At 46.5% G+C, this 25,918-nt stretch overlaps 1 protein-coding gene across 1 annotated transcript in view; it reads right to left on the bottom strand.

The window, feature by feature from the left end:
• Window positions 1–1,174: 1,174 nt before the first annotated feature.
• The window catches only part of LOC148538577 (sodium- and chloride-dependent neutral and basic amino acid transporter B(0+)-like), a 71,625-nt gene continuing 46,881 nt past the window's right edge, over window positions 1,175–25,918 (bottom strand). The window contains exons 7-14 of the mRNA XM_088452596.1: window positions 22,172–22,312; window positions 20,211–20,439; window positions 19,081–19,206; window positions 16,173–16,291; window positions 13,250–13,349; window positions 9,533–9,642; window positions 8,825–8,992; window positions 1,175–1,342 (exon numbers count right to left, since the gene is read on the bottom strand). Coding sequence (XP_088308722.1) covers window positions 1,175–1,342; window positions 8,825–8,992; window positions 9,533–9,642; window positions 13,250–13,349; window positions 16,173–16,291; window positions 19,081–19,206; window positions 20,211–20,439; window positions 22,172–22,312 — 1,161 coding nt within the window. The remainder of the gene's footprint in view (window positions 1,343–8,824; window positions 8,993–9,532; window positions 9,643–13,249; window positions 13,350–16,172; window positions 16,292–19,080; window positions 19,207–20,210; window positions 20,440–22,171; window positions 22,313–25,918) is intronic.

The following is a 25,918-nucleotide window of genomic DNA, read 5'->3' as shown; positions in this document are numbered from 1 at the left end:
TGTAGTCAGTTGTGAAGAGTAGGTTACAGTTGTTACTGTTGATGTGTTTCAAGAATTATTTTAGTGATGTTTCATCTCCTTCCCAGATGAAAATCACATCATCTATAGATCGCCGCCATAGGACCAGATTTGCGCCAAAGCTTTGCCCTGACCAGATGTTGTTTTCTTCCCAGAAACTCATGAAGAGGTTGGCACAGCTTTGCACAAATCTAGTTCCCATGGTGGTCCCAGTCTTCTGGCGATAGTACCTGCCCCCAAACCAGAAATAGTTATGGTGGAGTATGTAATCCATTGCATCAATAATAAATTATGTCTTTTCTCATTGTAGGGTAGGGTCCTGTGTCAAGTAATGTTCAGTGGCTTTCAGGCCTTGTTTGTGATCTATTACTGTATACAGTGACATTACATCACTTGTGCACAGCCATAGTCCTTCCATTCTACTCCCTGTAGAGTTCTTAGTATGTCTGTGGTGTCTCTTATGAACAATTTTTGTTCCTTCACATAGGGCTGATGGTAGTGTCAATGTATCTAGACAAATTTGGAGAAATTTAATCACCCCCAGATATTATGGGGCATCCTGGCGGGTTATTGATGTCTTTGTGGACTTTTGGTAGATAATAAAAAACTGGTATTACTGGGTGGGCCATGTCTAAGTATTTGTATTCTTTCTTGGTTAGAATTCCTGTGTCTTGATCTGTTTTCAGTAGGTTTCTTAGTGTTTGTTGGTATTGTATGGTGGGATCTTGGTGTAGTGGTTCATAGGTGGAGGTATCACTTAAAATTCTGTGTGATTCTCGGTTGTAATCTGAAGTGTTGAGTATCACAATACTACCACCTTTATTGGCCGGTTTTATGATCAGGTCTTTATTGTTACTTAGTTCTTGTAGCGCTTCCCTCTCTGCCTTTGTGATATTCATGGTTCTGCTTTTACAGTTGCTTTGTATGTGTTCGATATCCCTTGTAACTAGAGATTTGGAGGTGTTGATGAGGTGAGCTTTTACAAGTTGTGGATAAAATTTGGACTTGGGTCTGAGGTCTGTATGTTTGTATTTGGTCTCTTCCTGTTGGTTACATGTGTATGTATTGTTGACATGATACTTTGCCAATGTGAGCTTCCTGATAAACTTATGTAGATCGAGGTATGTCTGGAATTTGTTGAGTTTTGATGTTATTTTCATTCTGCCTGAAAGGAAGTGTTATCAAAGCCTTTAATGTCTGGAATTTCCACCCCTTTGGAATCCTCCTTTACAGTGTTGTCTTTCATATGTTGGTACCTCTCACCACGATTTTTTGGCAGAGCAGGACCCCAGTTTTCAGTTGGTCTACAACAACTTGCTATTCGCTGTAAAGGCAAAACATGAACATTTCAATATAATTTTGAAATTATTATCCGTTCTTGGCCTGATGCTTTCTACACACCAATCATAAAGACAAAGAAGACTACGTGTAAAATTTAAATTTGCATAAACAGAAGGAACTGCTCTCATAAAATGAAAGTGCAGGCAGTAAATTATCATGGTGCCAGATTGGTAGAGATGCAATTCATTTGTTGTAGTGTTGGGTACTGTTTTGTGATGGAACAGATCTCAGTCTGTCGAAGTGAACTTTGGAATAGCAAAACCATATTAACATTTTTCAAGTTATGCCCATGCTTTTTATATCAGAGTGTATGATCACAAAACAGCATTTAAAAGTGATAATGCCTTAGCTGATACAGTATGTTTAACTCCCTACTTAAATGAAAATACTTTAATTTAAAGCTTAGTATCCCAGAATTATGGATATTTTTTAACTGGAAATTTAAATTTTCTTATCATACGATGGGATGCCTGGTATACTATATATATGATAAAATCAACTGCTGATAAAAAATTATGTCATCACATTGGCATGCAATTACAGTTGGTGGGAACTCTGGGGGCGATTCAGACCCGCTCACTAACAAGCAATCGATCGGTGTGTGACGTGGCATGTGTATGCAAATATACAATCACAGAGGCACTCGCTGTACAAACATGCAGACGCCCATCCGCTACTAAAGTCCACCCACTTCTCTCTACGAACTAACGGTGAGACGCCGCTACATAAGGGGAAAATCTGTACCATTGTGCACCATCGGACCCATTCACACTGCTAACGTAGACCTGAGGCTACCACAAGCACTGCGAGTGATGCTGACTTTAATCCAGCCCTGTGACATGAATGCTGATGATGTGTGTTAATTATGGTCAGATGCTCTGACACGCCTGTGTTCACACAACCACTCCCCCGTCAACACCCCTTAATGGCATCTAATGTCACTCAAGCTGGCAAGCCTTTGGTGTGCTATGAGTGATCATCTCCCGATCGCTGTAATAGGTTTATGCGTGCGCAGTACTTAAACATCGGCGGCTAGCGAGCGAACACCTGCTTGCGACCGGGTTTGAATCAGGCCCTCTGACCCCTCTCACCAGGGTCAGTGATGCTACTTCCAGAGAGTTACAGCATAACACATATCTAGAGTCTCCAAACACTTCTGTTATTTACCATACTTACTCTGCACATACCTGAAAATCACCCAATAACAACATCACAACATTATCCACAACCAAAAAATGTACAACAGTATAGAAAGGAGAAAAGCTGAGGATGTCCCAAAAAGTACAAAACTAAAGATAAAATGAAATAAAGGTTATACTAAAGATAATCTATAAAATATATTTTAGAGATGATAAAAATGATGCCATCACCTTGGTGCGCACATCGAACCTAATGTGCACACATTGAGCACCCAGTAACCCTGCATCCTCTTCCCCCTAAACAAATACAAAATAATTACACTAGCCCACTGTAAAGTTGAAAAACACAATACAGGCACTCTAGTGTGCATGTTAGATCCGCAGTGCACATACGTCTGGGTCAACACAGTGCAACAGCAACTAGAAGACCTGAAGATGGGCCCACAGAGGAGGAGGTACTGAAGCCTAAGAGAAGTTAGAGGGGGGGGGGGAGTGAAGAGCAAGAAACAGAGTAGCAGGTGAGCGAGAGGGAGAAAAAAGGACAAGACAGGGGGGTTAAGAGAGAGGCTCATAGAGAGAAAGAGAGAGAGTAGTAAGAGAGAAAGAAAAAGAGAAAGAGGTGAAATTAATATTGGAAAAGTGGAAGAAGGAGAAAGTGTAATAGACAGAAGGCGAGAGGTGGGGAAGAGAGAGGAGGAGATAAAGAGATAGGCAGCACTGAGAAAAGAGAGAGAGGAGGAATGAAATATACAGGAGAGAAAAGAGAGACAGAGTGAGAAAAAGGTAGTACAAAATAAGACTCATGATATCATTGCAGATTTTATTTCTTTACTATGACCATGATTTACATAATATACCAGTATATATATATATTGTGATAGGATCACTGGTAAAGTGGTTTGTGGCAGGTACATTTGTCCCAGATTCCTGTCTTTTGTTTTATTAAACCCCCAGGAGAAAGTCTGCAGTGTAGCAGGCTTGAGTTTCGGCTTTTTGAAAAGCCGGTTTGGGACCTGGGGGTTGTGGGTGAGAGGAGAGGGAGGGCTCCACCCACGGCCACTCCAGGTTTTGGTTCTCGCAGCCTGGTAACAGGATTGTTAGTTTTCCACCTGAGAGTGGCCAATATAAGCATAGTGTGCTTAGGGCTGATTGTCTCACCTGGGAGAGCAGGCAGGGAGTTTGCTCAGAGACACTTGGAAACCTAACCAAGAGTGGTGTGCTGCTTCCCTGCTGCTGTGTGTGTGTGTAAGGAAGGAGTCCTCTACTCAGGAGAGGGACCCCCTTACCTAACTGTGTCACAATATTGTGGAGAATGCGGGCAACCACACACACTAAAGTTGCAGCAAGAGGAAAACTTTCCATTTAAAAATTAAAGGGACAGACACCCAATTTGTGAGTGTGGAAATAACACTGTGTCCTTGGAGTCCCATAGAGGAGGCGTCAGCCAATGCTCAGAGAGGCAAGGTTCAGCTTCAACCTACACCCCAGGACAAAATGGAGGACATTATTAAGGCCTTGCTCCAAGCTACAGCAGCTCAGCAGGAATCTACCAGAGCTCAGCAGGAGACGAACAAACTTCAGTAGGAATCTACCAGGGCACAGCAGGAATCCACCAGGGTGCAACTGTTTGCCTTGGAGACAGCCCAGAGGCAGCAACAGGTCGCCATTGAGGAAACCTGCCAGGCCATAAAAGAGGTGTTACAGCACCTGGTCGCCCGGCCCAGAGATGTTACTACTGGTCCTCCCACCACCACTCACTCCGTACGAGCCAGTCACTTCCTCCAAAAGATGACTTCGGGCGATGATGTGGAGGCCTATCTCGCCGCATTTGAAAGAACGGCCGAAAGGGAGAGTTGGCCCCAGGAGCAGTTGGCAAGTCTGGTGGCACCTTTTTTGTCTGGGGAGCCACAAAAGGCCTATTTCAACTTATGCCTGGCTGATGCCAAGGACTATAAAAAACTAAAACAGGAGATCCTAACTCGCTTGGGAGTCACCACCTTTGTTCGAGCCCAACGGGTCCACCGCTGGGAGTTCCATAAGGACAAGCCTCCACGTTCACAGATGCATGACCTTGTCCATCTGTCCTCAAAATGGCTACAGCCCGAGACGCTGACGGGACCACAGATCGTGGAAAGGGTCGTGATGGACCGGTACCTGCGATCATTACCTGTGACTCTGTGCAAGTGGGTGAGCCATGCAGACCCTAAGTCCGCGGACCAGTTGGTCGAGCTGGTGGAGAGGTACGTGGCGGCTGAGGAGCTGATGAGTATGCCCCACCGAGCCCCGATGGCGCACCGGCGAACTCCCAGAGACACTGGTAAGACTGTTCCAGGGGAGAAGGGTGCTGGGCGGTGGAATGTACCTAAGACTGAGGGTGTAGAACCTGGAGACAAGCCTGCCAGGCCGGGAAGGTTCTTGCCCCGTAAACGATTAGACATTAATATGACTCAGTGTTTCCGATGTGGTGGCTTCGGCCATATTGCCGCTAATTGTGCACTTACAACTGAACCTATGCAATGTGATACTGCTCATGTCTACCGCAGGGGGTCTTTCTTTGCACAGATAGCCTGTACGGCTGACCGGCAGGCTGAGACTGATAAGCACATGTGTGTACTCACTGTAGATGGCAACCGAGTAGAGGCACTGTTAGACTCGGGTAGCTTGGTGACACTTATAAAAGCTGAGCTGGTGAACCCCTTGAGGCATACAGGGAAAACTGTTGGTGTGACCTGCATACATGGGGATACTCGATATTATGTTACGGCCGAGGTGAACATCGAGACACCATGTGGCTCTGCTATAGTTTCTGTGGGTTTGGTGCATAGTCTGGTGTACGATGCAATATTGGGGAGAGACTTTGCTCACTTCTGGAAGTTGTAGGAAAGCTGTTTTGTTCCAGAGGTGAACAACCCCGATCCATTTGAGAGTTATTCCCTTTTTCTACTATGGTTGGCGAACTAGAGAATGCGGAACGTGATGGTGGCCCACCAATTGATGTGCCTCCCATTGAGGTGGGAAGTGTTGTTGGGCCAGGTGATCATCTGCCTGATTTAGAGGTCAGAAGAGAGGTCTTTGCCGTCGAGCAGTGGAATGACCCTACTTTGGTAAAAGCCAGGGAGAATGTAAAAGTAGTTGATGGTAAACCCGTAGACCCTGATAGTCCTTTGTCCTATCCCCACATGGCAATGTGTCAGGATTTGTTATATCAGGTGACTAAGAAGGGGGAAGATGTTGTGGAACAACTAATAGTTCCCAAAGCCTACAGAAGAACAGTGCTGGATCTGGACCATGGTCATATAACGGCAGGCCATCTAGGGGTAGAGAAAACCACTGAGCGAATAATGCAGAGGTTTTTCTGGCCCGGGCTTCATAAAGAGGTATCTGACTTTTGCGCATCCTGCCCTGAGTGTCAGTATCATGCTCCCAGGCCACATTTTAAGGGTCCACTAGTTCCATTGCCTATCATAGAGGTGCCGTTTGAAAGAATAGCGATGGATTTGGTTGGACCCTTAATGAAGTCTGCCAGGGGACACCAGTATATTCTGGTCATAATGGATTACGCTACCAGGTACCCGGAAGCGATCCCGTTGCGCAATACGTCAACCAAGACCATTGCCAGAGAGCTAGTTCATGTCTTTAGCAGGCTGGGTATACCTAAGGAGATACTAACTGACCAGGGTACACCGTTTATGTCCAAAGTCATGAAAGAGTTATGCCGCCTGTTCAAAATCGAACAGTTAAGAACTTCGGTTTATCACCCCCAAACCGATGGGCTGGTCGAGAGGTTTAACAAGACGTTAAAACACATGCTTAGGAAAGTGGTCGACAAGGATGGTAGGGATTGGGACTACTTATTGCCGTATTTATTGTTGGCCATAAGAGAAGTTCCCCAGTCCTCCACCGGGTTTTCACCCTTCGACTTGTTGTATGGGAGACACCCAAGGGGGTTACTAGACATTGCCAAAGAGACATGGGAGGGGCAGTCTAGTCCTTACAAAACGGTGATTGAGTATGTTTCTCAAATGCAGGAGAGAATTGCTGCGGTAGTGCCGATAGTGAAAGAGCACCTGGAACAGGCTCAACAGGCACAGCAGAGGGTATACAACCGCAATGCTCGGTTACGCAGCTTTGCTCCTGGGGACAGAGTGTTAGTATTGGTTCCCACTGTGGAAAATAAACTTTTGGCTAAATGGCAAGGGCCCTTTGAAATCTTAGAAAGAGTGGGGCAGGTCAATTACAAAGTTTACCAGCCGGGGAAAAGAAAGCCGGAACAGATATACCATATAAATCTGTTAAAGCCCTGGAAAGATAGAACGGTACTGTCGGCCGTCCGAGACCCTCCAGTAAGTCCAGGGCCCTTAGTTCCCGAAGTGACAGTGGCAAAAACCCTGTCGGTAATTCAACAAGAGGTCAAGGAGTTTCTGATTAGAAATAGGGTGCTGTTCTCTGATGTACCTGGGAAAACCTCGGTCATTAAACATGACATCATCACTGACCCAGGGGTTAAAGTTAATCTAAAGCCCTATAGGTTACCAGAAGCACAAAGAGAATCGGTGTCGAAAGAAATTAAAAATATGCTAGAGTTAGGGGTTATTGAAGAATCACATAGTGAATGGTCAAGTCCCATTGTGTTGATTCCAAAGCCCGACGGGAGTGTGCGTTTCTGCAATGACTTCCGAAAGTTGAACAGTGTTTCAAAATTCGATGCCTACCCGATGCCAAGAGTGGATGAACTGATTGAGAGACTAGGGACGGCAAGGTATTTAACCACTCTTGACCTAACCAAAGGGTATTGGCAAGTATCGTTAACCGAGAGCGCCAAACAAAAGACAGCTTTTTCAGCACCAGAGGGCTTGTTTCAGTACAAGATGTTGCCCTTCGGGCTACATGGAGCACCTGCTACCTTCCAAAGAATGATGGACAGGATTCTAAGGCCCCATAGACGGTATGCGGCTGCTTATCTGGATGACGTGGTCGTTCATAGTCCTGATTGGCAGTCTCACTTACCCAGGGTGCAAGCAGTGTTGGACTCCATCTATAAGGCAGGTTTGACAGCCAACCCAAAAAAGTGTTGTCTAGGCATGGTGGAAGTAAAATATCTGGGATACACCATTGGCAGAGGCCTGATAAAGCCTCAGCTCAATAAAGTTGATGCCATACAAAACAGGTGAGAGCCTTCTTGGGAATTACGGGGTACTACAGGAGGTTTATACCCAACTTTGCCACCATGGCAGTCCCACTGACTGACCTGACCAAAGGCAAACAAAAAGTCATGGTAGAATGGAGTCCTGAGGCAGAGAAAGCTTTTCAGGAGTTGAAAGTAGCGTTGTGTTCCCAACCAGTCCTGATGACTCCTAATTTTGAAAGGGAATTCATAGTACAAACCGATGCATCAGAAGTAGGTATAGGAGCGGTCCTGTCCCAGAACAAGGAGGGTGAGGAACACCCTATTTTCTATCTTAGCAGAAAGTTGAATGTACATGAGAGAAACTATGCCACAGTGGAGAAGGAGGCGTTGGCCATAAAGTGGGCGTTAGAGGCTCTCAGGTACTACTTGGTCGGAAGAAAGTTCAAATTGATCACTGACCATGCCCCTCTGAAGTGGATGTCTGAAAATAAGGACAGTAATGCGAGAATTACAAGATGGTTCTTGGCGTTACAAACTTTTACATTTTCAGTGGAACACAGGCCAGGAAGCCAGCTGGCCAATGCTGACGCGTTGTCATGCGTTCATTGTTTGGGGGCTTCAGTTGTTCCGCCCCACAGGTCGAAACAAAGGGGGGGGATATGTGATAGGATCACTGGTAAAGTGGTTTGTGGCAGGTACATTTGTCCCAGATTCCTGTCTTTGTGTTTTAAACCCCCAGGAGAAGTCTGCAGTGTAGCAGGCTTGAGTTTCGGCTTTTTGAAAAGCCGGTTTGGGACCTGGGGGTTGTGGGTGAGAGGAGAGGGAGGGCTCCACCCACGGCCACTCCAGGTTTTGGTTCTTGCAGCCTGGTAACAGGATTGTTAGTTTTCCACCTGAGAGTGGCCAATATAAGCCTAGTGTGTTTAGGGCTGATTGTCTCACCTGGGAGAGCAGGCAGGGAGTTTGCTCAGAGACACTTGGAAACCTAACCGTGAGTGGTGTGCTGCTTCCCTGCTGCTGTGTGTGTGTGTGTGTGTGTGTAAGGAAGGAGTCCTCTACCCAGGAGAGGGACCCCCTTACCTAACTGTGTCACTATATATATATATATATATATATATATATATATTACTATATTAATGCAAATTACAGCCATATTCACTTAAACAAGTGTCACTGATCAATTACAAAATACAGTTACCTGCAAAATGTTTCCTGGGGCTTGAATGATTTTTACAACAGCAATAACGGGAATCCATATCAGGCAGAACACAACCATTAAAAATCCGAGTATTATAGCCCATTTAGGGTACACCACACCTCCATATGTAGAGGCCTCATATGTGACCAAAGACCAAATTAAAATGACCTGCAAAAAACAAGAGCTAAAATTAAATGAAACATACAAACATATGCAAAAACAGAATACAATCTATATAATATTGAAAATGGTATGTCTTTAGATGGACATGCTTATTTTGAGCGCTGCACTTCCCCCCTCCCCACCAATGGCTCTCATTGCTACAGTGCAGAGGGGATAGCCCAGCACAGAAAAACTTTGCACAGGCACTGGAGGGAAACATTACAGGGGGTGGAACAGGGTCCAAGGACCATTCTACTAGTTACATATAACCAACTCTCTGGGAATTCCTGTGAGGCCCACACATTTTGGGGACCTCTCCTGGGTCCCAGGAGCGTAGACCAGCCTCCTGGAACCAATCACTTCCCCAATAAAGTTGGCATCCAGGGGCTCGATGATGGGATTCACATCTAATCACGTCATGTGGCACCACTCACTGCGGCACAATGCCGAAAATCGCAAAATATGACATTACTTTAAACTGGACATTATCATTTATATCAGACTTTTTATTAAATATATAAAACACAGCACAGAAATAGCACTTACTGCTAGTAATACAGGAGATACAATATACCAGCATGCTCTCCACCACAGCCAAAAAATCCAGTGCTTCTTTCCAATCATCATCTCTATATCCATGATTACCCTATTGCCCCCTGTTGAGATTAAACATCAGTAATATTATTCATTTGAAGCTGTGTCCACAGAATATTCCAATACAGATAATATTTTAAGATATGCACATATATTTTATACTATGGGTACACAGTTACTTTACAGCATAATTCCACTTTATATACTACTTTACACTATGAGCTGACTCCCCCACCCTTTATTAATTTATGATTTAATAACATGCCAAGAGGGTGGGTAATGTGCGTAATTATCCTCAGCTGACCAATGAGAAAATGTTGCCACGCAGAATACTAGTTAGTACCAGTGGCAGATTTACATTGGGGCTACAGGGCTGTAGCACCCCCAGTAAAATCCACCACTTCCAGTGAAGTAACCAGTGTGTCTGTACACGGGTGTCTTCCCTGGCAGTGACAGTGGCTTCCCATTGGAAGCGCTATCTGCTAATCAAACACCAGACAGACAGTCCCAGGAGGAGGTATTTTTTCTCCCTGGGACTACCAGTCCGGATTGCAATTACTGTAGCTGAGAGAGCGCTTCTAATAATAAGTCACTTTCTGCCTTTCCACCATCCCTAGCTGGCTTCCAGGGGTTGTAGCCGAATCAGACCCGAGAAGCTGATTTTTGTGCAGAAGCACCGGTCCATGCGCCTGCCAGATCCATTGTGCATGGGTAATGCACCTGGCAGGCACTGCTAGTGCTAGACTAGTGCATCAGTCCAGACTTCGCCGGGCTCACTCTGACCCGATTGCAGGCAGCCCCCTTAAGGAACATCATAAAGTTTGTTCTGTTGGAAGAGATAATTATCTTTCACCGTCACACTGTATTGTGTTAAAAAATAAAAAAAGTTTTGTAGTGATTCATGTGGGCTCACCCCTCCTGCGATGCGAAATGAAAACCCTGTAAAGTGGAGATCCCAGCAAGATGAGCCCAAAGAGATTCAGCTGGCATACTATTCCCCACTCTGGAGAGACGATCTCCAGAAACCTGAGATGGAGCTGACTTATTTCACCATACAAGGCTGGGGATATACATCGGAAACCCACCGTCAAATTATGGCAGTGCTTCCACCATTGAATCTTTCGATGTGATGGTAATTATCCATCACATCAAAAGAATTCGATGGTAAAAACTATTTACATGAATAGTCAAGGGGCGGGATTGGGGGCGGAGCTAAGTGGCGTATCTCGGGGCAACAACAAACAGACAACTGAGCCAGGCAGGTAGAGCTGAGGACAAGGAGGAGATATAAACCATGCGCTGCTGCTGCTGCTGCTGCTGCTGTGTCACACTGGCATCTGCTCAGTGTCTGTGAGTGACTGCTGTTGCTGCAGGGCCAGGGCTTCACGCTGATTGGTTCTCTGAGACAGTGAGAGCCAATCACAGCTAGCAGCAGCCTAGAGAGAGTGGAGGGAGGGACTGAGGGTCACGTTTGAGGCAGTGAGAGACAGCCTCCAACGGACCCAGCAGCATGCAGATGCAGAGACACAGGGCCTGATTCAGACCCACTCGCGAGCGGCTGTCCGCTCGCAAGTGGGTCGATGTTCTGGACTGAGCATGCGCACGACGGAGGGAGCTCCGTCGTGCGCATGCGCCAGACGCGACGAGCGAAGGATAGTCCTTCGCTCGTTGTGTCCAATCAAAGGGGGCGTGCTGTCAATGTTGCTTGACAGCACGCCCCCTTTGGTAGGCGTGCCGGGGGCGTGCCTCCCTGATGGGGGCGTTCCCATGGGAACGCCTCCCGTCAAAAGCCGGCCCACTGACATCACTAGTGATGTCAGTGGGAGTGATTTTGGCTCTGATAGAGCCAAAATCACTCCGGAGCTTGCGGTTGAAAACCTCAACCGCAGGCTCCGGCTCGCAATTTTGATGGTCGCGATGGTCTCGACCATCGCGGCCATCAAAATGCACGCTCGTATAGCCTGTGGGTGGTGACCCACAGCTATACGAGCGTCCAGAAGGACGCTCCATTTTCATGGAGGCCGGCCCTCATTCAGAGCGTGCGCTCTGCTCAGAGCGTACGGCTCTGAATGAGGGCCACAGCACACAGCAGCCAGAGGAGGCATAGCTATTTCAATTTAAAGAAAAAAAGTCACCATCGGAACACCATCAAATGATTACCATTCAATGGCGACAAACATCGGAATGCTGCCATCAATTGGTGAAAAACATTGGAAGAAAAAAATTGATGGTCAGCAAATATCGACCATCGATGTCCATCCCTAATTTACGCTGCCAGAGCCATACACACAGTGGAGTCTAGACTGCAGACCAGAACCAGGGCTGTGCATTGTAAGCAGCAGAGCTGCTGCAGACCTCGCACATTCCAAGTAGTTAAGGGACCCAGGTATTGAAGCAGTTGTGTAGCCATGACACAGCCATGAAATTGGGACATTTACCTTCCCACCTGCAGCGTGCCGCCCCCTACTCCCTGCTTGGTCATTACAGAAAGTCCCACGTGGCACCAGGATCTCTTACAGGCAGTCGGATTTGGGGAGGGGGTGTAAGGGACACTGAAAGTGCTGCTGCAGGTGGTGATCGCATTGGGTCTTTGATCATGGGGGGCCTTCGTGAATGTGTATGGTGCAATAGCAAAATGAAGTGGGGGCGCAGCAGGAAAAACAACAATTTTCTCCACGGTAACCCACTCTATGAATAGACAAAAGCAGAGGGCTTTTCTCTCTCTATGAATAGAGCCCATGGTAAAAGCCGCTACAGCTACCTTCCAAAAAAATAAGAAATGGGATTGGAGGACAGGCAACGGGGATGAGAGAAAGGAGGACAACTGTTGAGGTATGAATCAGAGGATGAGTGAGGTAAAGCAGCTGGCACACTGGAGGGAGAGGAAATAATGAGGAGACCTTTTAATGAAAAAGAATAAGAAAAAAGCTAAGAAGGAAAAAACTGGAGAAAGATGAAGACAGTGTAAACACATATCTCATAGGGGGGGGGAGCACAGACTCAGACAAGTATGGCTAAATGAAAGGACAATGGAAAAATATGACATTTTCATTCCATTTGACAAGATTTTACAAGAGGGATAGGATATTTTAGTGATAAGGGATACTAGCTTGAACTCAGGTATTATCTTTAGTATCTCCTGTGTTCAGCCTTTAGTAAATTGCACATATACTTAAATCAAGCAAGATAAGCTTGAAAACCTTTGGAAGGTTAGAAGACACCCTATGCGACCCTTGAAGTGTAATAGGTAGCAGGGCTATTGTCTGACCTGTGCCACCTCCGCTCACTGAACCTGTGACATTATGGTGTCCCGTTGAGGGGGCTTGACTGCTGGAAGAAGAGTACCTGGAGTAGGGATGCTCTGGGCTGCCATATATGCTGCAGGGTGCCATTCCAGGCACCTTGCATGCCAAATTCAAGTGCCATGAGGCGGATGGTGCCACCTCCTAAGCCCTGCACCCTGGGTGTTGGCACCACTTGCTCATCCCTAGTTACGGATCTGATATTGGTAACTTATAGTAGTTATAGATAAGCTTATGCTCATTGCATCATAGCATCAAAAGTAACTGCTAGACTAGTGTCTGGATTACTCCTTATTTGCAGAGCTCAGAAATTGTTAACATAGATTACATGTACTGTAGGTATGATTATTGCATAATAGGTACTTACCATATATCCAGATTACTGCCACTAACTCTAAAACAGCAGCAAATAGTAGAGCCCATCCTCCACAGAACGAGTCAATGAGATTTACCCAGTATATTCCTGCCTGCAGATGGGGACAAAGACTTCAGTGTTTATATTGTAATACAGAACACAGTATCAGTCTTGCTTAATAAAATAAAGTTAGCTGCTAACAGCACAGAGTAGGGACTTACATATTCTCTTTCTATGCTTTCAGTAGTCTACATTGCACTAGACATTAGACAAAGCTACCTATTTGAGTGCTATAGATCAGTGGGTCACGGCCATCTCAGCTTGGGGTTGCGACTTGCATGGTGTCAGTCTGATGACTCTTTGGATCTCTCAGTCAGTGATCTGAGGAGTCATCTGGCAGCCAAGCTTAGCTCTGTGCCATTGGGAATTAGAAAAATACATTGGTTTCAAGTCATCTATTGATAGTGGAGAACTATGGGATCTCTGCCAGTTGACAGTGAGCTGGACTCTCTTAGTCTGTGAAGAAGCTGATGTAATTGAAGCCTAAGAGGGGAAGGGGTGGGCGAGGCAGCTGGAGAGGGGGAGGGGCAGGGTACAGAATGTGTGATGATTTATGTGGAGAAGGGGGAAGAAATTGCAGCTGGGGAGCATGCGAGGGAAGGAGGGGAGCACTGAGCACAGACTCTATTGGATGTGTCTATGGATGGAGGAGCACACACTGGGGGATGTGGAGGGGGAACAGGGGAACATACATTAATTAGACACCCACTGCCTCTCCCTATCACCCACTGAATCCCCCTGTCACCCACTGCCTTCTACCATCTGCATCTCCCTGTCACGCACTACCTCCCCCTATTACTCAATGCCTCCCCAGTCTCATTCTACCACCCCCTGTCACCCTCTGCCTTTCCCTGCCATACACTGCCTCCTCCTATCACCAACTGCTTCCCCCTGTCACCCACTGCCTTTCCCTGCCACACACTGTCTCCCCCTGTCACCCACTGCCTTTCCCTGCCACACACTGCCTCCTACTATCACCAACTGCTTCCCCCTGTCACCCACTGCCTTTCCCTGCCACACACTGTCTCACACTGTCACCCACTGCCTTTCCCTGCCACACACTGCCTTTCCCTGCTGCCCACTGCCTCTCCCTAGTCACCTTCTGCCTTCCTCTATCACCCTCTACTTTCTCATCACCCACTACCTCTCCCTGCCACCTTTTGCCTTCCCTTGCCACCTACTGCCTTCTTCTGTCACCCACTGCATCTCTCTGCCACCATCTGCCTATCCTTGTCTCCCTGTCACCCACTGCTTCTTCCTGCCACATTCTGCTTTCCCCTGTCACCCTCTGTCTTCCCCTGCCACCCACTGCCTCCCATCACCCACTGCTTCTCCCTGCTACCCACTGTCTCCAAAGACTTCCACTGTCACCATCTGCCTCTCCCTGCTATCCTGTGACCCTCTGCCTCTCCCTGCCACTCACTGGCTCTCCTTGTCACCCACTGCTTTCTCCTATCATCCACTGCCTCTCCCTGGGCTCCCAAAACAATGACACATGGGAAATGATGTTACAACTAAAAATGTGGAGCTTCCATAGTCTATAGTATATTTAACTTTCATTAGTTAAAAAATATTTAGAACAAGAAAGTTTGAAGGTGCTTATCTTTGGTAAAACAATACATTTACTGTAAGTCTGTAGACTGTTCTTAGATGATGCCTCAGGGTTGTTTGGGAACCTTAGCCTGGAAATTCCCACACAGTAATATTTCTCAAAGAAGGAGTGTGCAACTAATAATCACTACTCTGTCTTTTATAATGATTTGCTAATAAAAACAGGCGATTGAATGTTGGGTAGGGCATCCCAAAAGTACATATAAAGGATTTGAAACAGCTGGTAGAGCTCAGGCCTTATTTTTATGATAAAATTTTTAAGCAAACCTTTTCTCACTAAGGAAACTGATCTCTGCTTATGGCTGGCTTCAGGAGCCAAACATCTGTCTTATTTGAACCCAAACCACATTACTTAAAGACCGTCCCATCCTTGCAGGCCCAGACATACACAAAAGGCAGAGAAAATAAAGACTGAACAGAGAATTGGAGTCTTAATAATTGTCACATGATTGTGGCCCTGCAGTGGGGTCCTGTAATAGGCCATCAGCGAGAGAATAATAGAGGCCTAGATCAGATTGACTAATTATGGGCCTTATTCAGAGATGTACGCCATTCCAATTTTTACGCAGTTGACCGATTATCAGTAAACTGTGCATGTGTCGAAGTTGCACTGCGCATCCATCAAGGTACATTATCATAGTCGTTCGCAGCCTCTTTTTACTCACTATGTGATTGAAAGTCAGGGAGCATTTGGGGGATGTAAGGAAGGTGTGGGGGCAAAAATGCAGGTGATTCACGACCGCAGTCTTTGTTTGCGATCCAGTAGGCAAATAACACGGCTCCAGCATCTCAGTACACAGGGCCATTCTGCACAACTATAAGGTTACTCGGAAGGTCAATTATGGAAGGATCTGTGACCGCTGCTGCGTCTTTGTAAGCAAATGCTTGAATTAGCATAGCCGCAGGTGGGCGTGTCAGTACATTCCCCGGCATCTGCGACATTTGCATATTTTTTCGCACAGCAGCTGCATACACAGATGCAGCAGCCACAGCATTACAGCATTAGTGTCCATCTCTGAATCTGGCCCTATGCAGCAAAGAGCAGCAACAATAATAATCTGAACCTACTGTATATCACGCTTCTAAATTAGATTCTTTTAACTGTTGTTTCTAGTGAATTTTATTATTTGCTCTATTAGTAATTATTGGACCTTTAGTACCGAATTTTAGCACTGTTGCAAATTATTAGTATTATTATTATCAATACATATAGTGACAATTAAAAGAAAAAAAAAATATATATATCTATATGTATGTATCATACCTGAGTAACACACGGTAGTCCAAGTAAAAATAACACAGCACATATGGCGGCTGTAAGGGGAATCCTCATTTTTTTCATTAATTTTGGAAACACATCTTGTATTGTTGTAGTGAGAGTCTCTGTCAAATACAATATATACATGTGAGTCACAGCGCATAAAAAGTGAGATGTACCTTACACATAACCTATTGTTAAGCATTTAAGACTATTAGTAATTGCCTAAAGGAGACAGAGGGCCTGATTCAGAGCCGCTCGTAAGCGGCCGCTCATTCGCTCCGAGCGATGTTCGCACTTCTGCGCATGCATATAGGTTGTAATGCGCATGCACGAACCAGTCAGTGCGGTTGGAAATCGTGTGCTCGCAAAATAGCGAATGCCTGCTAATTTGAGTGACAGGATGAGGCGTTTGTGGGTGTTAACAAGGTAAGGTGCTTGAAAACGGGGAGTGGAGATCCGAACGCAGGCGTGCCAAACGGTCAAAACGGCCGTTTTGAGGGTTTGCATAATTAACAAAGCAGCGTCATCGACCATGTCACTTGGTTGTCTTTTAGTCTGAACTGCTCGCATGATTGCGGTAGGAAAATGCTACCACAAGAATAGCGAGCAGTTCATGCGCCTTTCGATGTACTCGATTAATCTAATAAATAGCGGAGATGACGTAGGATGCGAGAGGCCAGGGGGCGTTTTTTCAAAATAGCGAGCGCATGTTTCATTCGCTCGTTCAGACACAGAGGCGTCAACAGACCGCAAAGAGCGAGCGAACTATTTAAATATCCGGCCCCTTTTTCAGAACGACCGTCCGCAAATAGCGTCCGGCTCTGAATCAGGCCCAGATTTCCTTGGGGGAGGTCTTTATAAAAGTGCTCTTTGTTCTGTATTTAGGGCCTGATTCAGAGTTATATGCTATGCTGATTTTTCGCTACAGCGCATGTGTCAAGGTACATTATCGTAGTGTCTCTATTCACAGTGTGATTGACAGTCAGGGTGCATTTGGGGGAGACAACAGGTAATGTTGGCTAAAAACACAGGCGTGTCTGGACTGTTTCGGGGGCGTGTCACATTCTGTGTCTGCAGACCCATACGCGGGAAACATGGCTCTGACATCTCAATTACGGCAGCCATTCTGAGTAACCATAGACTCACTCAGAAAGTCGATGTTTGTATGTGTACGCAATTGAGGACAGCTGCGATGGCTCAGGTGGGCGTCTCAGTACAAGTCCCGGCCGCAGTTGCATTAGCATATACCACAGCTGGGAGCATTACAGTACAACTCTAATCAGGCCCTTAGTTCATTGCCAGCATTATCCATATACTGTACATTATACTTTATTTGTAAAGCTCCAAAAATGTCTACAGCTCTTTCCCTCATTCCACTGTTCTACAGAAATTACGCTACTCAATGCACTTGTTATACATGACTTATTTTTACTTAGTTAATTTTTTTTTGCTTCTTGCTTTGCTTGGGGGACATTGGATGAATTTTGGTGTCTCCTTATTGCACTAGCTGCCATGGTTAGCAGAATGCCAGCTTTTGATAGATTAAAGTCACATTACAGTAGGTTTAGCAGTGTATGAGTGTCTGTGATGCATGTTTTGAGTCTAATGTGATACACTGAGCCACCCATTAGGTGGGCATTAATAGGTAAGCTGCATTCAACCACCTCTCCAGGGCCGCAACTAGGGAAGGGGGGGGGGCTAGAGATGCACGTGCACCAGGTGCCGGATTGCAAGGGGTGAAAAAAGCTGACTCGAGGTGGCTTGAGGGCTACAGACTCAGAAAACGGCCATCCAAAAATGGCCGCCGCCAAAGAGGAGACAAATGCTAGCGGTCCTTACTGGCTCTCTAGTCTGTCCCCTCCTTGGCAGCGGCCAGTTTTGGATGGCCGTTTTCAGCAAATTCCATGTGGACTAGCCGTCTGCTTGGACTATGCTGAAAACGACCATCCAAAAATGGCTGCCACCTAGGAGGAGACAGATGCTAGAGGTCCTTCTGGACCTCTAGTGTCTGTTAGGCAAGCGCAATGCACACAGCGTTCCCTGTACCGGGATCGCTGCCGCTGCCGGGAGAAGATGCTGAAAGCTGCATATTCTGCTGTGAAATCCCCTGGCAATGAGCATAAACCCCCCTGGCAACGAGCATAAACCCCGCTGGCAACGAACATGAAACCCCATGGCAAGCAGCATAAACTTCATGGCAACGAACATGTAACCTCTGGCAACGAACATGTAACCCCTAGCAATGAACATGTAACCCCTGGCAATGAGCATAAACCCCATGGCAACGAGCATAAACCCCATGGCAACAAGTATAAACCCCATGGCAACAAGCATTAACCCTCCTGGCAACAAGCATGAAACCCCATGGCAATGAGCATGTAACCCCTGACAACGAGCAGGTAATTTTAAAGTAATTAGAAGCCTTACTGTGGGGTATAAAATGGTGTCGGGCAAATATGTAAGTGGCACTTTGGTAATAGGCATTACAGTGAGTGGCATAATGTGTAATGGGCATTATGGTGTGTGGAATAATGTAAGTCACTATACCAGGGACATCTGAGTAGTGCACTGCCTTATGGAGGAGCAAGGACAAACTCCAGGTACGGGAAGGGAGGGGGTGCAAAATTGCTGCCTTGCATCGGGTGACAGATATCCTAGTTTCGGCCCTGACCTCTCCCGGAAGAGCAAATGCAAATGTTTATGGGGTGATTGGAACCATCAGGCTCCATTATCATATCATGATTTACGGGAAGAGTAAAATTACTTACCTGCATGTATTGGGATATCCAACCTTCGGGATTTCGGAGTCGGGATTGTGTGCGCCGAGATCGCATACCCAACTCATTTTTGAGCCTTTGGCTAAGGGGCCAAAGACTGATAAAACGGAATAGGCAAGTTGCATGCAGCTTACCTATTAATGCAAATTGTGAGTCAAGTCCTAAAGACAGGAGCATGCAGAAGAATAGGATAGACCAGAGCGGAGATACTGGCAGTTTTGCTAGAGCATCAGGATAGGCAATAAATGCCAGACCAAATCCTGCAAAACAAGGCTGCATTGTTATCAAATGACAGGAATTAGTGAACAAGGACAATATGTAGCATTATTATTATCCAAATACAATATATTAAATTGCATGAGGTTGAATAGCAGTTGCATACACTAATACAGTCATGGAATATATTATCCAAATAGGTTACAGAAAGTGATGCATCACCCCATATTGGTGGAATGTACTAGGGTATGGTTCTATGAAGGTTTAGAATTCCCCACACGACCTACCTGGTTTTTCCATCAAAAGTATCACTGCTTTCAATGGGATTGGTATGAAATACCGCCGGCCGCCTGGCGGCGGCCCGACAGGAGCAGAGTGCGACGCAGCGGAAGCTCGACAGCGCTGGAAATCCCGATTGTGGATATGTAAGTATTTACTAACCTAACCTTACCCCCCTAACCCTAACCCTCCTTAGGGGTGCCTAACCCTAACTTCCCCCCCAAGTGCCTAACCCTAATCCCCCCTCTAAGTGCCTAACCCTAACCACCCCTTCCCCGCTGCCTAAACCTAAGTCCCCCGGGGGGGTGCCTAACCCTAAGTCCCCCCCGGGGGTGCCTAACCCTAACCCTCCCTCCCCCTAGCCTAACCCTAACCCTCCCGGGGGGGTGCCTAACCCTAAGTCCCCCCCGGGAGCCCTAAACCTAACCCTCCCCCCCCCGCAGCTGTCCGCTCGCGGCGCCCGGCATCACTACGATCGGAAATGCGGGCATCTACATCTAGACGCCCGGCATTTCACCCTTGCCGGGATAAGACAGTCGAGAAGCCGGCTGCCGGTATTTAGGCAGTCGGCTTCCCGATTGCCTCCCCTTTCAATCTTGCAGCAAAATCACTACTGTCACAAATGTGTATCATATATTCTATAATATTTTACATTCTTCCCATAGTCTCTGCTGTCACCATGTTTTGTATTATTAAATTGACATTATATTTTAGCGCTTCATGCAATTTTACTATTTTTAAAATGACAGTCTATGAATACATGTGTTACCTTCATCCACCACATCAGAAACCTTTTTCCCTGACACAAAGGCCATGTGTCCAAGAATAGAGAAGATGGCAAATCCTGCAATGATGCTGGTCATGAAATTTACAATGGAGACTGCAATGGAATCCCAGTAACAATTGTTCTGGAACTTATTGTAAGATGAGAGAGCAATCAGTCCTCCCCAGGCTGTGTTAAGGGAATAAAATATTTGGGTAGCAGCATCTCTCCAGACCTAGAAATGAAGTCACAAGAACAGCATTGATACTAATAAAGTAAAATATTTACAGGACTGACCATTAAATTGTATGACTGCTAGATTTCTTATCTCAATTCTCTACCTACAATGAAGATAATACATGAAGAACCACAAAATGTAAAAACAGAAATGGAGCAGCACATCACTGGGCCCATAGCAAAATGAAGAAGAATGTGGGCCTCTGAGGAGGGGACGTTACCCATGTGTGCAGCTCTCACCTCTAGGCCCCATAGCAGCTGTTTCCACTGTAGTGCGGCCCTTATAGAAATTGTATTTTACGCTTAGTGGCCATTTAATAGGATGCAAAAAGTTTTCACCCCATGCAAAATGGTAGACCAATATATTGGTCTGTATGCAATATGAAGGTACCCACAAAGGGATGCAATCGGGAAGCCGACTACCTAAATACCGGCAGCCGGCTTCCCGACTGTCATATCCCGGCAAGGGTGAAATGCCGGGCGTCTAGATGTGGACGCCCGCATTTCCCCGACGCCGGGAGACCGGCGCCCGGCATCCCGATCGTAGTGATGCCGGGCGCCGTGAGCGGACAGCCGCGCGGGGGGGAGGGTTAGGTTTAGGGCTCCCGGGGGGGACTTAGGGTTAGGCACCCCCCCGGGAGGGTTAGGGTTAGGCTAGGGGGAGGGAGGGTTAGGGTTAGGCACCCCCGGGGGGGACTTAGGGTTAGGCACCCCCCCGGGGGACTTAGGTTTAGGCAGCGGAGAAGGGGGTGGTTAGGGTTAGGCACTTAGAGGTGGGATTAGGGTTAGGCACTTGGGGGGGAAGTTAGGGTTAGGCACCCCTAAGGAGGGTTAGGGTTAGGGGGGTTAGGTTAGTAGATACTCACCTCTCCGCGATCGGGATTTCCAGCGCTGTCGGCCTTCCGCTGCTCGGAACTCTGCTGATGTCGGGCTGCCGCTGACGGGAATCATACTGATTCCCCCACAAAGGTCTACAGGACTATTATTGTTGGCTATAGTATTTGTTTTTACGAAAGAAAATGTATTTACTAGAGTTACAGATGCAAGGCACAAGTCATGTATCCATAGTAGAATACAATACTTTCATATAATAGCATTGCTTCCATCCCACATCAGAGATACTATTAAGAGAGTTAATATTACAACAGAAATAAGAACTAGGTCAACCCGAAGGACAAACATTTATTAGTAAATTCTGATATATGGTTAATGATAAAAGTAGACACGGAACAATCATATAAAGGGGGGTAAGTGAGACCACAACAGGATACAGAATAGTGGAAAACCAGCCTGAGGAATGGGCTCAATAAATTGTGATTAAGACATGTAGAAAACTTTAAGGAAAACACTGACCAGGGTGTCTAATAGAACCCATACATGTGCAAATAATAGGGGCAATTCCCCGTTCTGCAGATGACTGGGTTGGGGATTTTTTACATGTTGTAGTTTACCGAAACCCCTGAGAAAACACCCATCATCAGAATGCGCCGATCAGCATCTGTGAATCATGGAATTGCCCGGCAGATGTATGGGGTAACCCATACAGCAATAGTGTTCACCTGTTTTATATCTGCTTTGTGTATATTTTGTATGTGACTTATGATTTACAGAGTGTTTTTGTTTAGTAAATGAAAAACATGTACAGGAAATAGCTCCTGGTTCTGTCTGGTACATTTAGATATAACCAACAAATCAATTACTTTTGTGTCACATTGCAATGAAATACTCACATCTCCATTACTGAGCTTTGTAATGTCTGATTGTTGTCCAATATAATATTCAATACCATCTTTTGCTCCTTCCAATGTAGCTCCTCTGATAAGAAGGATAATTAGGACAGCATACGGGAACAACGCTGTGAAATATACCACCTAGAGAAGGAAATATGTATCAATGTTCTTACATTACAGTAAATCTCATTATTACCTATCCTTTCCTTTTGTTGTGTTATGGTGCAAATGCACATTGTAAATCTGATGCTGTGATAAGGCAGTTGGAGATTGTGAAAGAAACCAGAAGTAGATAAGAAAAGTAATTATAATTATGTTATTCAGGGAAATCACTCAGATTGTTTCTCAAATGATCACTACAGTATTTTATCTAATGAAGAACCAGTATTAATGCAACATAGAGGGCTCTGTATTCTCCAGTAGCCAGTAGGGGGATATTTATCAAATCTTGGAGAGAGATAAAATGGAGAGAGTTAATGTACCAATCAATCAGCTACGGTCAATTTTCAAACACAGGGCCTGATTCAGAGACTGACGCTCTGAAAGAACGCTCTCTCTGAATCAGGGCGTTTTTTCTTTTTTTGTGCGGCCTCCTGGCCGCTCACATAACTGTGGGTGACCATCCACAGCTATTGCGAGCGTCCAGGATGATGGTCGCGATGGTCAAGACAATCGCGACCATCGGGGCTTGCGACGAGACCCATGTGGTAGGGTCTCATGGCCGCAAGCCCCAGAGAGCTTCTGGCACTAATAGAGTCGGTAGCTCTCCCACTGACATCACGGGTGATGTCAGTGGGGCTGCCCACAAACGGCAGGCGTTCGCTTGGGAACGCCTCCGTTTGTGAAGCCACCCTCCGCTACGCCTACAAAACGGGGCGAGCTGTCGATCAACATCGACAGCCGCCCCTTTTGTAGTGAGCCATGGAGCGAGAGAATTTCTCTCTTGCTCCGGGGCTTGCACACGCGCAGTGCGGCCGCTGTGCATGCGCAGAGGCCACCATCGACCCGCTTGCGAGCGATCAAGCGCTTGTGAGTGGGTCTGAATCAGGCTTACAGCCTGTAACATGACAGTTAGAAGCTGATTGGTTGGTACTTTCTCTCTCACCACTTTATCGCTCTCCAACGTTTGATACATCTCCCCCTTATTTTTTATTAATTAAATTCCTCTTCTTATAGTTTATGAAATTAGCATAATAGTGATAAATGTTTTCGAATGGAGGGTAATCTTTGTTTCCTGATGAAAATATATGGGATGTCTATAATGCGAACACCATAGGAATATTCAGAACTGTTGGAGCCATTTCTTACAGCTGCATATTCCCATAACTATGTTTTAAGCATGATCCTTATTGCATTGTTATTATCCCTATAACTTATGCTTTATGTTTGTACTGTATGTTTTATATCTCATGCTCTTGTCCAGTGATAGCAGAACAAAAGGTTTTTGTATTCCAATTTCATGCAACTGTGTATTGCAACAATTTATTTAGCATTGTCATAGCATATAAGAATGATTATGTTCATTTGGAAATGTTGGCAATTGCTTAATAATAAGTGCTTGCATTAAAAGTAAATTATGTGTTTGTAACAAAATGAATCTATATATATACATATATATATATATATATATTTATACAGTATACTGTATATATATTTATCAATCTGTCTATCGGATAATACACATCTAATTGTACATTATAGAAGAATAGTTTTTACTTCACAGTAATTTGTGTAAAATTCCTTATAATACATGACTATAAAGCAAAAATAGTCTTTATTCTAATTATAAAATACTATTGTATTAACTGGGATTCAGGCGGTCAGAATGCCGACACCGGAATCACGACACAAAATCCAGGAGCACTGGCTTCCCAACTGCCGAAATCCTGAAAGTAAGTAGCAAGGTTGGGGGGAGGGTTAGGTGCTAGGGTGAGGGTTAGGGTGAGGGTTAGGGTGAGGGTTAGGCACTAAGGTGGGAGGGTTAGGTTTAGGGTGCGGGGGAAGGGAGTTTAGGTTTAGGCACTAGGGTGAGGTTAGGGTTAGACACTGGGGAGGTAGGGTTAGGGTAGGGAGAGGGGGAGGGTTTGGATACCGATCAACAAAGTGTCGGTATTCTAACCCTGTTGGGATGCCAACATTGGGATCAGTGGCGGGCTGGGCCAGGGGGCAGGGTGCCATGTGCCCCCCGGGCCACACAGCGTCATGCGGGCCGCGGGCCGCGGGCAGTCTGTGTCACTGTGACACAGACTGCACCGCGTGTGTAGCGCTGACCAGATGGAGTTCGGTCAGCACTACACAAGTGACAAACACACAGCCGCCGCCACCGGCAGCTGTGTGTTTGTTTTGATCAGTAGCCAATGAGAGTCTGTCAGACTCTCATTAGCTGCTGCTGCGCCCACTGCGGGAGCCGCTCCATGTTCCTGCTCCCACAGTGGGCAATAGGAGAGGCGTCATGATGTCATGACCTCATGACGTCTCTCCCATAATGCAGAGTGGCCGGACCCAGGAAGGACAGACGGAGGAGCAGATGGCGATGGCGGGAGCGGGGATTCAGGTAAGTGTTTTTTTAATTTTTTTATTACGTGTGTCTACTGGGGGCGGGGCGGGCACTACAAGGGGGGGACTACTACTACTGGGGCACTACAAGGGGGGAACCACTACTGGAGGCACTACAAGGGGGGACTACTACTACTGGGGGCACTACAAAGGGGGAACCACTACTGGGGGCACTACAAGAGGGAGGGACTACTACTGGGGGCACTACAAGAGGGAGACCACTACTGGGGGCACTACAAGGGGGATATCACTACTGGGGGCACTACAAGGGTGGGCAACTACAGGGGGGGCACTACAAGGGGAGACCACTACTGGCGGCACTGCAAAGTGGAGACCACTACTGGGGATTGTTACTGGGGGCACTTCAAGGGGGGGACTACAACAGGGGGGACTACTACTGGTGGCACTACAAGGGGGGGACTACAACTACAAGGGGGGACTACTTCTGGGGGCACTACAAGGTGGGGACTGCTACTACTAGGGGCACTGCAAGGGGGGACTACTACTACTAGGGGCACTACAAGGAGAGGGAACAACTACTAGGGGCACTGCATAGGGGGGAGGGGACTACTACTAGGGGCACTACATAGGGGGGAGGGGACTACCACTGGGGGCACTGCATCGAGGGACCACTGCTGGGGGCTCTATAAAAGGGCAATACTGGGGGTACTGCATAGGGGGAAGACTAAAACTGGTGCCACTATTTAAGGGGCACTGCATAAGGGTTACCACTATTGTGGGCACTGCATGGGGGTAAACTGCTACTGGGGGCACTATATAAGGGGCACTGCATAGGGGTACCACTACTGGGGGCACTATATAAGGGGCTTACTACTGGGGGCGCAAGGGGCATTGCACAGGGGGGACCACTACTGGCGGCACTGTATAAGGGGCACTGCATAGGGGGGATCACTACTGGGGGCACTACTGGAGGCCTGGCACCCTGACTACACGCTACTCCTCTGCCAGGGCCGCCTGCATGCATTTGACCCCCAGGCTAAAAGTTGCCAGCCAGCCCCTGACTGGGATTCTTACCGTTGAGATCCCGAACGCAGGCATTCCATACCCAACCCGTATTAAACTACTTTTATACACTCAGGGGCCTATTTCTCAAATTCACTTTGTGGGACATAAGGTGTTTTGGCGGGTACCCGCAAATATTAAGTATCCGCTGAATATATGTATGGGGGA

This window comes from Taudactylus pleione, unplaced genomic scaffold (genome assembly GCF_031769625.1).
Source record: "Taudactylus pleione unplaced genomic scaffold, aTauple2 ptg000039l, whole genome shotgun sequence".
In the NCBI taxonomy this organism is placed as follows: domain Eukaryota; kingdom Metazoa; phylum Chordata; class Amphibia; order Anura; family Myobatrachidae; genus Taudactylus; species Taudactylus pleione.
This window is presented reverse-complemented; position numbering and strand designations above follow the sequence as displayed.